General features: G+C 53.7%; 1 protein-coding gene across 2 annotated transcripts in view; it reads left to right on the top strand.

Moving 5' to 3' along the window:
• MX2 (MX dynamin like GTPase 2) overlaps positions 1 to 13,014 on the top strand; it is a 45,141-nt gene that overhangs the window by 11,573 nt on the left and 20,554 nt on the right. For both annotated transcript variants that reach the window (XM_032276825.1, XM_032276826.1), the window contains 4 exons: positions 1,979 to 2,298; positions 2,927 to 3,119; positions 5,282 to 5,416; positions 7,325 to 7,479. In XM_032276825.1, coding sequence (XP_032132716.1) covers positions 2,050 to 2,298; positions 2,927 to 3,119; positions 5,282 to 5,416; positions 7,325 to 7,479 — 732 coding nt within the window. In that variant the 5' untranslated portion in view covers positions 1,979 to 2,049. The remainder of the gene's footprint in view (positions 1 to 1,978; positions 2,299 to 2,926; positions 3,120 to 5,281; positions 5,417 to 7,324; positions 7,480 to 13,014) is intronic.

Raw genomic sequence — 13,014 nt, 5'->3', positions numbered from 1 at the left:
CATCTTCCCATTCCCTGGGCTCATTCCAACCTCAGGGCCTTTGCACATGCATTTCCTCTGCAGGGGAAGCTACTCCCAATTCCTCCAAGCCTTGCTCCTCTGCCCATCCCCAGGCACACCCTCCAGGGGGCACCTAAGTTACCCTTACCCCAGAATCTCAAACCCACCACCTGTCTTTCCCCAGACACTCCATCATCACTTGGAGTTCCTTGTTGGTTAGTGTATTTGTTTTGGCGTTTCCCTGCTAGGATGGTGTGCCAGGAGTGAGGGCTTGGCCTGACTTGGTCACCACGACACCCATGTGGTGGAAAGTGCCTGGCACGTACAGATTCATACCCTTGTATGAGTCTGCTCAGGCTGCCATGGTATAAGAGCACAGACCGGGTGCTTAGACAGCACACACTGGTTCTCCCACAGCCCTAGGGGCTGGAAGTCCCAGATCAAGGCATCTACAGAGCTGGTTTCTTCTGGAGGCCCCAGGGGGAACTGTGCTCTCCTCCCAGCTCCTGGTGGCTGCGGCAGGCCTTGGTATTCCCTGGCCTGGGCTGCAGCACTGCAGTCTCTGCCTCTGCCCTCACAGGCTCTTCTCCCTGTGTGTCTCTGTGTCCCAAACCTTGCAGCTGGGGAGACAGAATACATCAGGAAATGTACTGTGCAGATGGTGGGAATGCAGCTTTGGACTCTCGCCTCCCCCTTCAGATTCTCAGCACCAAAAGAAGTGGCAGAGTGTCCTGGCTGGGTGTCCAGAGCCCAGCACACAGCAGGTGCTCAATAAATGCTTCTGCCTGTCTCTGATAAGGACACCTGGGGTGAGATCGTGGGCCCACTCTAAATCCAGGTGATCTCATCTCCAAATCTTCACCTTAATTGCATCTGCAAAGAGCCTTTTTCCAACAGCAAGTCATCTTCCCAGGTTCCAGGTGAACATTAATTTTGTGGGGGCTGTGGGGACACCATTCAGGCTCCTAGATCCACCTCACTGCTAGAGGAAAGGAGGATACCGTGCAAGCCAGAGTGTGGGAGGCTCCTGCCCGGAACACAGGCCCGGCTCTGAGTCCTGGCTTAGGCATCACTGGCCCTCCGGGATGTCAGTTTCTTGGCCCTGAAAATACAGATAAGGTGCAAATGTGTAGGCTTGCTGTGAAAGTTAAATGTATGTCTCAGCACAGCGCTGCCTTTAGCTGAGTGCAGGCCACAGCCTGAGAACTGGGCCCAACACGTTCTTTTCCCACGCTTCCCCAGTGCCCGGCCAAGCCCGGTGTGGGCCCAGGTCTGGCTTCCAGCAGGCCCAGGAGGTACTGCCTGTCACCTCTGCACACCTAATGGCTCTCCTGCCTGTCCTGAGCTCCAGACACCTGATGCCATATATGGCACAGACCATCCGAGGTGACAAAGGAGACTGGGTGTGGTGGCTTGTGACGGTATCCCCAGCACTTAAGATGCTGAGGTGGACGGATTGCTTGAGCCAAGGAGTTTGAGACCAGCCTGAGCAACACAGCAAAATCCCATCTCTACCAAAAACAAACAAACACTAGCTGGGTCATGTGGTGCGTGCCTCTAGTCCCAAATACTCGGTAAGCTGAGGCAGGAGGATTGCTTGAGTCCAGAGAGGTTGAGGCTGCAGTGAGCCCTGATTGCACCGCTGCACTCCCCACTGGGTGACAGAGTGAGACCCTGTCTCAGGAAAAGAAGAAGAAGAAGAAAAAGAAGTAACAAAGGAGGAACATTGAGACTCTCCACCGGGAGTGTGGAGTCCGCTGCCCCCGTTCCTCAGTGCCAGGCCGGTAGAAATCCCGCTCGTGCTCTGTGGCTGCCAAGAGCCCCTCCTGCAGTCGGGGGCCCTGCATTGGGCCCCTGGACTCTGCCTCTGTGTGTAGGGGGTAGGTTGTAGGAGGGCGAGGAGGGGTGGGCAAAAGTGCCACCTCAGGCAGGATTTCCTGGTGACGTGTGGGCCACTCTCCCTCTTGTGTCTTTGCAGAGATTGTCAGGAAGATTGGACGTGCCAAGTAGCAGAGAAAACATCCCGCAGCTCTGACAGGGAGACAGCACATGTCTAAGGCCCGCAAGCCTTGGCCCTACCGGAAGAGAAATCAATTTTCTTCCCAACACTACCTGAAAAAAGAAATGAATTTCTTCCAGCAACAACCACCGGCATTCAACATGGGGCCAAGACAAACGACGTCTAGCCCAAACTGGCAGCAGGTGGAGAAGGACGCTGCTTTCCTCACCAAGAACTTCAACTTTCTCAATTTGAACAATCAGCCACCACCAGGAAACAGGAGCCAACTGAGGGCAAAGGTAAGCCCAGAGGAAGGACGTTCGGAAAGGGGGCATTCTGGCTGCTGGTGCAGAGGGCTGTCACGTAAGCCCACCACGGTCACAGAACTTGCCAGCCTGCTCCCCCGGCACAGCTGGTGTCCCCAGCTCTCCTGGTCACGTCCAAGAAGTATCAGGAACGTACACAGACTCTCCTGCGGCAATGAGCTGCTGTGATGTGGGTCTGGGGGTAATGCATGCAGGGGTCCCCTTCCTGGGGCTTTTCTTACAACCTCCTCCATAGCCATCATACCGCCAGCCCACCCACTCGCCACCCTCCTCAGCTCTGCAGCCCCCAGCCCAGCCCCTCTCCTCCCTCTGGCTGGGAGCCTCTGCCTCATGGAACTTCTTCCCCGCTCAGGGCTCCCAGCCCCTCCCCGGGAGGCATGCCCTGCACACCCGCAGCCAAATCCTCCCAGAAGCTGCCCCAGGGAGGCCTCAACAGGAGAACAGAAGGGCCCCTGCAAACAGCAGTGCCCTCCAGCCACCTTCTCACCTCCTGTCTGCACCCCAACCCAACATCAGAGCTGCACAAACACTGCCACACTTCCCCATGACACCGGGAACCCTATCAGGGTCAAGGCAGTGGCATCTGTTCTGCCCTCCCCAGGGGCCTGAGAACAACCTGTACAGCCAGTACGAGGAGAAGGTGCGCCCCTGCATTGACCTCATCGACTCCCTGCGGGCTCTGGGTGTGGAGCAGGACCTGGCCCTGCCGGCCATCGCCGTCATCGGGGACCAGAGCTCGGGCAAGAGCTCTGTGCTGGAGGCGCTGTCGGGAGTCGCCCTTCCCAGAGGCAGTGGTAAGTTCCAATGGCCCACCTTCCCTCTAGAGCAAGCAGTGCCACCTGTAAGCCACGAAGCTTCCCCAGGCACCAAGGGGTTTCAGAGACAGGCCTCTAGGAGAGACACGCCTCCAGGACAGACACCCCTCTGGAAGAGACAGGCCACTGGGAGAAACTGGCCACTGGGGGACAGGCCGCTAGGAGAGACAGGCCACTGGGAGAGACAAGCCAATAGGAGAGATAGGCCACTGGAAGAGATAGGCCACTGGGAGAGACAGGCCACTGGGAGCCAGCCACTGGGAGAGACAGGCCACTGGGAGAGACAGACCACTGGGAGAGACAGGCCACTGGGAGAGACAGGCTTCTGGGAGACAGGCCACTGGGAGAGACACACCTCTGGGAGAGACAGGCCACTGGGAGAGATACACCTCTGGGAGAGACAGGCCACTGGGAAAGACACACCTCTGGGAGAGACAGGCCATGGTAAGAGACAGGCCACTGGGAGAGACACACCCCTGGGAGAGATAGGCCACTGTGAGAGCCCCAGGAGGGCAGCTCCTCAGGCTTGGTAGCAGAGGGCCAGATTTCCCATACACATTTAAATAGCTGTCACTGCCCCTGTGTCAGTCAGGGTGCAGGGGCCTTGCCATCTCTTCCTAGTGGTCTTTGTAGGAATGTAGAAGCATTTCTTTGATCAGGTTAAATCGATAAGTTTTACGTGACAGGCAAAGCCTTCTTAAAGAATTCTCTCAATGTTTTGAAAGCCTCTTATCTAGGATCATGATATAATAAGATACCTTTTTCTTGGAAAAACAAACTTTTACATGTCTATGTAGAATGTAGAAGCCGTTGTACATTTATAATTTAACAAAATATTTATAAAGAAAAATTATAAAGTCCATACCCTCAGAGTGGGTACTGGAGAATGTTTAGAAAGAGGTTTTTACAATGGGGTAAGCAAGGCATGGGGAAGCCTCCAAGAAGGGGGTGGGACAGGAAGGGGAGCGGCTTCCAGAACCTGGAGGAGGAACGGTGTGCAGGGGTCCTGGGGGCTGCAGCGGCAGCAGAGAGCGCCCGGCTCCTTCTGTTCCTCCCTGGCTCCCCTCTCCTGCCTCTGCTACTCGTTTCTCAACCCAACCGGAACCCAAGGGCAGGCAGGAGGCATCTGCTAGAGGGCTGCCCGGACCCCACAGAGCCACCTGCGGCAACCTCAAACCCACAGTGCCCTTCCCCTGGCCTCCCTGCTGTTCCCTGCAGCCTGGTCCTTTACCCAGTGTGTCCCATAAGATGCCCATCAGCCCCGAGCACGAGGCAGGAGAGAGTAACAGTGTGGGTGTGTGACAGCCAGTCTGCCTCTGTGCTCTGGGATCAGCATTTGGGGCAGGGAGACTACGGGTTGGAGAGTCTGAACGCCAGAGAGCAGGCATGGGACCCCGGGTGAGTCCCCTAGTTGGAAGACGGGGCAATACCTCCCTATAGGCCACGGGACAAACGACGTGCGTTCTCTGGGCTTCACAGCAGGAGCGTGGAGGCCCCCACACCAATGAGCTCAGCACTGCTCCCACCTTTCCTGGGTTCAGTGGCATTGGAGGATCCTGCCTCAAAGGGACCGTCAGGATTCCCCTTGCCCCTCCTTCCAGATGTCCAGCTTCTCCTCCAGGCTCTCTCTGCCTTCTTCCCACTTCTTGAGAGGGGTTCCATGGCCCTGGGGTGGGTCTCACTGCTCCACATTCTGGCTGGCCGCCATCCGCCACCCGAACCAGGGCTCCCCACCAGGACAATTGCAGGGCCTGGGGCAGACACCTGTCATGCTGACTCCAGCCACAGGAAGACAGGGGAGCCTGGATATGTGCCCGAGCTCCAGCATCTGCTTCTTCACTTATAGGGCAGCATGCTCAGGTCTGCAGCTGTGACAGGGGACTGTGGCTACAGCCACTTGCTCAAGTCCACCGGAGTTCAGGGTGCTCACTCAGGTGGCGAACACTTACCAAGGACAGCAGCACCCCCAGGGCCCTGTGCCTCTTTGCACCTGCTCAGTCCGACCCCCTCACTTACTACCAGGCCCCAGGGAGAGCCAAAAAGCTCAGACGAGGTCCTTATGCGGCAGGTCTTAGGAGGGAAGGGCCCGGCGCCACTTCTTTGAAAGGAAGCTGAGGGTGTTTGGGGAAACTCTTGTTCAGGAATCGTCACCAGGTGTCCGCTGGTGCTGAAACTGAAAAAGCAGCCCCATGAGGCATGGGCCGGAAGGATCAGCTACCGGAACATGGAACTAAAGCTGCAGGACCCCAGCCAGGTGGAGAAGGAGATACACAAAGGTGAGCCACGTTGTTCCGGGGTTCAGATCTGGCAGTCACTCCTCTCTCTTCCTCGCTTCCTTCTCCTCTTCCTCAAGTCACTCCCACAGTGACCGCTTACCTCCCAGACAGCATGGGGCTGCCCCCATTGCTGTCACCTCCACCATCCCTCCAGGTCCTTGTCCAGGTCCCCTCTCATCGAGCCATCTCATGCTGAGAACCCGCTGGTGGCTTTCCTTGGCTTTCCTTAGCAGCCCGCAGTCCACGTGGCTGGTCTTGCCCGTCCTCTCCCGCTCCTCCCCCAGCCCTGGCTTTGTCCACTCCACAGAGAACTCACCCTTCCTTCCAGGCTTCCCCTTTGCACCTGCCCAATCCCCACTCCATCTTTGGATCGCTGGTCACCTGTGCCCCTTTAGAAGTGCCGCTGCAGGACCCCTGGTCCCCCAGCAGCTGCCACAACCATGACTTGTCTTCCTGAGGCTCAGCTCTAACCCTGGCCAGCTACCTTTCCACTCAGCATCCTTCCAAACACAGACCCCGCTCACCCAGCTGTGAAGCAGGTTTCCTGATGCTTGTTCTTGGCGGTGGCTGATCAGAAAAGGCTCAGTTGCTCCTGGAGTCCACAGCCTTGTGCCCCAAGGGGCCCTAGTGGCCAAGTCCCTTAGAGTGCACTGGAGCCTCTCACACTCCTGAAACGCTTCTCCCTTGTCCCGCCTGCATGGCCCATCCTGGACTCAGCCAGTATAGATGGAAAAACTACCCTGAATGTACCAAGACTCCCTGTAGGGAGCAACTCAGTCCAAGGAAGGCCTTTTGTGTTACCGAATAGCAAACGCAGTGTCTGAGTAGGAGGCCTTTAGACAACCTCATGGGCTCAGCCCTTTCCCAGACAGCCCCTGTCTGCCTGGATTAAGTGGCTTTCTGGAAGGATCCTTTCCCCAACAGGGAGTCCTGACCCCAATGTCAGTGTTCACCCCTCTAAAACAGGAGCTGCTGGATATCCTCAGTAGCAAATTTCTTAAAAAACTACCCTGAATTTTTTAAAAATTGCAAAGGTTCTGTACCCCGGCTGTGCCCACCACAGCCACACTAGTGCTCCCAGTGCATCTTGCAATGTTCGTTGACATCTTTCTGGAGTCTCTCCAGCCATGAGTTCTGTGGGGCAGGGCCAGGAGAGCTGTCTCTAGCAGACCAACAGCACACCATGTGTGCAGGCTTGGTAAAGGTTTTGGGTAAGAATGAGCAGTGAGCAAACCCAAGCCAAGACATCTTCAGAATAGCATCTTGGAACCCCCTCCACTGTTAGTGGGAATGTAAGTTGGTGCAACCACTTTGGAAAACCATCTGGCAATCTCCACTAAAGCCGTTGGCAGGAGGCCACACTTCCTTACCTTGGGGCTTCTCCGTAGCTACTTAGTGTCCCTGTGACATGGCAGCCAGCTTCCCCTAGGGCTGGCCATCCAAAGGAATCAAGCAGGAAGCCATGATCCATTTAGGAACTGGCCACACACAGTGACCTCCACTGCATGTATTCATTAGAAACAAGCCCCTATGTCTGGCCCATGCTCATGCCTCCCCCTTTTGAAGGGAGGAATGTTGAAGGATTTGTGGACGTATTTTAAAACCACCACAGCACTCCCTGGAAAATGCTGAAAAGCAGGAAGAAAGAGAACAGAACCCATCCACAGTCCCATTGCTAACATACCAGTATGTTTTCTTCTCGTCTTTTGGAAAGTGTAGGTCTGTGCGCCTACATATTAAACAGCCGTTTCAGTGGCTTCTGAGATCCCTGTGCAGGCTTCTCTGAAATGTTTTGGACCCACCGAAGCTCTCAAACCCTGGAAAGAAGCAGTCGTTACCTTCAGTAACTGCTTCCTCTCAGGGATCATTAAAGAGGGCTCAGGGTTTCTCCCCTCCTGACCTCCATAGCCCAGAATATCATGGCTGGGAATGGCCTGGGCATCAGCCATGAGCTCATCACCCTGGAGATCACCTCCCCTGAGGTCCCAGATCTGACCATCATTGACCTTCCCGGCATCGCCAGGGTGGCTGTGGGCAACCAGCCCCGAGACATCGGACTGCAGGTAAGCCCTTCTGGAATGTGGGATTGGGCTCAGCTGAAGTGGGGGAGGGGTCAGAGGTCCCCAGGGTCCTAGTGCACCTCCTGGAGCAAAGCTTTACACTGAGGGATAAGGAAGGAGTCTCAGGTAGGACCCGCCCAGGTGGGGCCTCATGCCCAGGTTCTGACTTGGACTTGACAAGTCACAGTAAAAAGAGAAGTGGACTCCGGGGAACTGGCAGGCACATGGGACTGCACACTCTGGCCAGTCATTCAGGACTGTGAGCCCAGTGTGAACAGCTGTGCTGACAGTCAAAAGAGGGCAGACATTTGGATTCTACATGAAATGTGTCCTTTTTGGCAATATTTTTTAAACGAATGTTATATAAATCAGAACATGGACTGCGGTTCTCTGGTCGGGGCAGAAGCACGGAGGAGAGGGAGGATGGCCGGGCAACAGGGACACGTGAACCAACAGCAGGGCTGTGGCTTCTAGCCAACAACCTACCCATCTAAACATGAGGCCAGGCATGGTGGCTCACACCTGTAATCCCAACACTTTGGGAGGCCAAGGCAGGAGAATCACTTGAGGCCAGGAGTTCTAGACCAGCCTAGGCAACATAGTGAAACCCTATGTCTGCAAAATATAAACAAAATTAGCCGGGTGCCATGGTGCATGCCTATTGTTCCAGCTACTTGGGAGACTAAGGTGGGAGGATCACCTGAGCCCAGGAGGTCAAGGCTGGAGTGAGCCATGGTTGTGCCACTGCACTCTAGAGCCTGAGTGACAGAGAGAGACTTTGTCTCAAAAATAAATAAATAAATAAACCTGAGGTTGCCTGAAAACATAGTCCTCGCTCAGGTGCCTGAATCAAATGTTGTCCAAAAAAACCTGTGCACACCCTCTATTTGGGCTGGGCCGGTCCCCAGACCAGCCCTGTCACGCTTTGCCAAGCCAGCTCATGTGGAAATCAAGGAGACAGTGGATGCCAGGGCAGGGGAAGGCTGGGGAGATGAGGCCCTCCTATACTAAACCTGAGGCCACTTTCCTGGCTCCTTCCATTTTATGGGAGACACTGGTAGTGTTGAGAACCCAACCACAACCAAATTAAGGGGTGGCAGGTCCAAGAGCCACCTGGGTGGGGCCTCCACTAGCTCTGCTGTTTTGGGCAGAATCTTGGTTAGTGAGGTTATCCTTTCTTTTTCAACATCCAAATCACCATTCTCTGTCTCTCTGAGAGAGGGTAATTAGCTCATATCCTTTGCTGAGTTATGTGACGAATTCCATATTTCTTAGCACTCTAGGAGGGTGGCTTTCATCCATCAAATTGTGGGATTTCTTAGAGACTGCAACAGATCCTTGGGTGGTGATATGGTTTGGCTCTGTGTTCCCACCCAAATATCATCTCAAATTGTAATCCCCACATGACAGGGGAGGGACCAGGTGGGAGGCGATAAGGATCATGGGGGTGTTTTCCCCCATGCCGTTCTCGTGATAGTGAGGGAGTTCTCGTGACAGCTGATTTTTTGTTCGTTTGTTTGTTTTTGAGATGGAGTTTTGTTCTTGTTGCCCAAACTGAAGTGTAATGGCATGATCTCGGCTCACTGAAACCTCTGCCTCCCAGGTTCAAGTGATTCTCCTGCCTCAGCCTCCTGAGTAACTGCAATTACAGGCACCCACCACCAGGCCTGGCTAATTTTTGCATTTTTAGTAGAGACAGGGTTTCAACACTTTTGCCAGGCTGGTCTCAAACTCCTGATCTCAGGTGATCCACTAGCCTCGGCCTCCCAGAGTGCTGGGATTACAGGCATGAGCCGCCGCGCCCGGCCCAGTGGGTGGTGTAAGAGTGTGGCACTTCTTTGTTCTCACACACATCCCCTCCTGCTGCCTGTGCCGAAGGTGTCTGCTCCCGCTTTGTCCTTCCCCATGATTGTAAGTTTCCTGAGGCCTGCGAGCCATGCTTCCTGTTAAGCCTGTGGAACTGCGAGTCCGTTAAGCCCCTTTCCTTTATAATTACCCAGTGTCAGGTAGTGTTCTTTATATCAGTGTGAGAACAGACTCATAGAGGTGGGGTCAGAACACACAGCTTCCTCCTGCCACCTCATCCTCTCCTCTGCAGGGGACCCATGTGACTTGGTCTGAGACGGTTTGATCTCAATTTCATCAAAAGCAAGTGGGTTGAGATGGCAAAAGTTTCCCATTGTTTTAAATATCGGGAGAAAATGTGTGCAGTCTCCCTCAGCTTTTCATTTCTGTTTCAGATTTCTAAAGGGCTTTGTTCCTCTACATTCTTTTATTTCTAATTTTCAGCTCATAATTACGGCCATGCACCCTATGGGGCGGGTCAGTCCCTAACAGTGAGTTACGATGCACGTTGTACCGTGTGCTCGGTTACCAAGCCTTGTCCTGGTGACCAAAAAGAATTCTATCTGAAAGGGTGGCAGTATGTGAAAACACTGCCAAGTGAACAAGAGAAGTATTTTATAAAAATTAATTAGTTCCCAGCTACTCGGGAGGCTGAGGCACAAGAATTGCTTGAGCCTGGGAAGCAGAGGTTACAGCCAAATTTGATGGTTGCATATCACCATAGCAGATATAATAATGAAAACGTTGGAAATAGCACAAAAACTGCCAGACACAGAGGCAGAAAGTGAATATATGCTGTTGAGAAAAGTGGCACCAATAGGCTTGGTCAACTCAGAGTTGCCACAAGCCTTTGATTTGTTTAAAAAAAAATCTACAAAGCACAATAAAAGGAGGTCTGCCCATGCATGCTCCCTCCCCATCTGAACCTTCCCAGGTATAAGTGCCACCTTCAAGAGAGAAAGAAAATTATGTTTTCTTAGCGCAAACTGCATGGGAGAACAGGGTCACAGGAGTTTAGAGAGAGCAATGAAAATTGTCATTGTGGCTGTGAGAGGCTAGGAGGGTGAAGGAGCAGGGGGTAACAACTGTTATGGCAGGGGAGAATTAGGGTCAAGACCAGCCTGGAAATCCATCCCCAAACATCTCCTTCTCCATCACCTTCCCACCCTCCTTAGGCCCCTCTAGTGTGTCCTAGACCTCTCTCCCATAGATCGGGCCATCCAGGTCCCACAAGCTCCCTGGAGCCCCAGGGCCCTGCCCTACCCAACCTGGCTGAGGCCTCCAGGTGGCCCCAGGAAGCCACTGTTGGGAATTCCTCGGTTTTTTGACATTGTCCTCCCATAGCATCCTGGGCTTGTGAGAAAACATCCTCCTCCATGTTCCTGGACCTTCAGCTCTCACATAGCTCAGGAGCCTGACCCCTCAGGACGTCCAGGGGTGTCCAAAGGAGAGAATACAGTCATGGGTTCTTAGTTTCTGGTTTTGGTTGGACCAGTAAAGCCCCTTCCTCATCCCTCTTTTCCACTTATTACTAGAGACAGAAACCAAAAACCACGGCTTCAGGCTGCTAAAAACCTAAAACAAAACAGAGCAACAACAAAATGAGGCAAGTTGGACAAGCTTAGTCGTAGAGTCAGGGCTTCCTGCACACAATCGTGTTCTTTTCTGGAGTCCCGCCGCCCTTTCCCATCATATTTTTTTGGCTCTTCTCAAACTCTTCATTGTCTTTGATTCCCAGAGGCACTGCCAAGGTCATACTGCTGGTCATGTGTGCCCTGCCTTCCCCACCATTTTCCTGAGAACTCATGGAAATCTTAGCTCCCCCAGCAAGAACACATGTGTCTTTCATTTCATTGCTGCTGCTCATGCCCCTCCTCCATGTGAAAGCTGATCAGTGCTCATAAGGAATGGGGCAGGTTCTATTATGGGCCTGATTTGTCTCCCCAGACTGTCCCTGTGAAAGGCCTTTCTGTATTCACAGCCTTATTGTACAGCACCACTTTCCCGGCAACGGGCACTTGGCAGAGTTCACCCACCAGATGTGTTGGTTTTCAAATGCAATTGATCATTCTCTCCTTGTTGAAAGTCTTCTTCACTGGCATCTGGGCAAATCGACTCTGTTCTTTCTCTCCCTCCCACTGGTCTCTCCTTAGCGAATTCTTTTTTTTTTTTTTTTTTTTTTTGAGACAGAGTTTCGCTCTTGTTACCCAGGCTGGAGTGCAATGGCGCGATCTCGGCTCACTGCAACCTCCGCCTCCTGGATTCAGGCAATTCTTCTGCCTCAGCCTCCTGAGTAGCTGGGATTACAGGCACGCGCCACCATGCCCAGCTAATTTTTTGTATTTTTTTTAGTAGACACGGGGTTTCACCATGTTGACCAGGAATTCTTACACACTTCCCTGACCTTCAAATGGTGCAGTGACCTAGAGATCCCCTCTGCCCACTGAACACTCTCCCTGGTATCTCCCTGGACCACACTCCAGTCTCGTGACTGTAAATACCACTTTGGCAATTCCTAAATCATTATTTCAGGCCCAACTCTCTCCCCTGAAATCAAGGCTCCTGTCTCCAGCTGCTGATTCACCATCTCCCCTTGAGCATCTAATCAGCACAGAAACTCAGTGGGCCCAAGCAACACCTGATCTTCCCCCCAAATCTGCCTACCCCATAGACATCCCCATCTCAGGCCGTGGTACCTCCACCTTCACAGTGGCCCAGGCCATGACCCCTGAGGTCAGCTCTCCCTTCTCTTTTCCTCTCACACGTCACATCCAGTCCACCTACAAAGCCTACTGGCTCTGCTTTAAATAGCATGCCCAGGCCCATGTCTCTTCCCACTTCTACCAACACCCTCACCCAAGCCGCCGCCACCGTGGACCTGGGTCACCGCCTCTGCAGGCCTCCTGCTGGGTTTCTCTGCCTCTGCCCTTCTCAGCAGCACCCATCCCAAGTGTGTTCCCAACACAGCTCTTGTGTTTTAAGGCACAGGTCAGATGCTGTCACTCCTTAAAGCTCTCCAGTGTCTCCCATGTCAATCAGTGTCAAACTTCCAAGATCCCATGCGATCCAACCCCCCTACTTCATGGACCACATTTCCTGTCACTGCACAGTGGCTCCTAGCTCCACAGGGGAGTCTTGAACTCCTGACGTCAAGCAATCTGCCCACCTTGACCTCCTAAAGTGCTGGGGTTACAGGTGTGAGCCACAGTACTTGGCCTTAAGCAACCTTTCTAAACAAGTTTTAATGTTGATCGTCCTTAAGTTGAAAACTCTCTTCTTGCTTGTGTGCTTATTCCCTTTGCAGCACCCATGGGGCTCTTCTGCTGATGTCTGCAGGGGAACAGACCACACAGCCCAGGGAGTTTTACACTGATGGACAAGGGCCGTAGAACCCACCACATCCGAGTTCTACAGCCCTTGGTCCCTCCGGCCCACCCTTGCCTGGACTTTTTCGTGTGCACACACGCTTCCCACTGCCCAGTGCTCTGCCCACCTGGCTGTCTGCAGAGGGCACCCCTCATTCCTTGCAGGTTTCTGCTGCAAGGCCACCCCACCAGGGCCGCCTTTCCTGACATGCTGTGCCCCGTGCCTGGCCCTTTCCATTTCACTTGCCCTCCCGGACAGGTCTCCACTGTGAGTGTTTATTACCTGTCTCCCATCATGGGCTGTCAGGCCCCGAGGGTGTATGCTCAG

The sequence above is a fragment of the Sapajus apella genome, unplaced genomic scaffold (assembly GCF_009761245.1).
Source record: "Sapajus apella isolate SASKATOON/1434 unplaced genomic scaffold, GSC_monkey_1.0 scaffold8, whole genome shotgun sequence".
NCBI classification, from domain to species: domain Eukaryota; kingdom Metazoa; phylum Chordata; class Mammalia; order Primates; family Cebidae; genus Sapajus; species Sapajus apella.
Note: the sequence above shows the minus strand (reverse complement) of the source record. Positions and strands in the feature narration are given on the sequence as shown.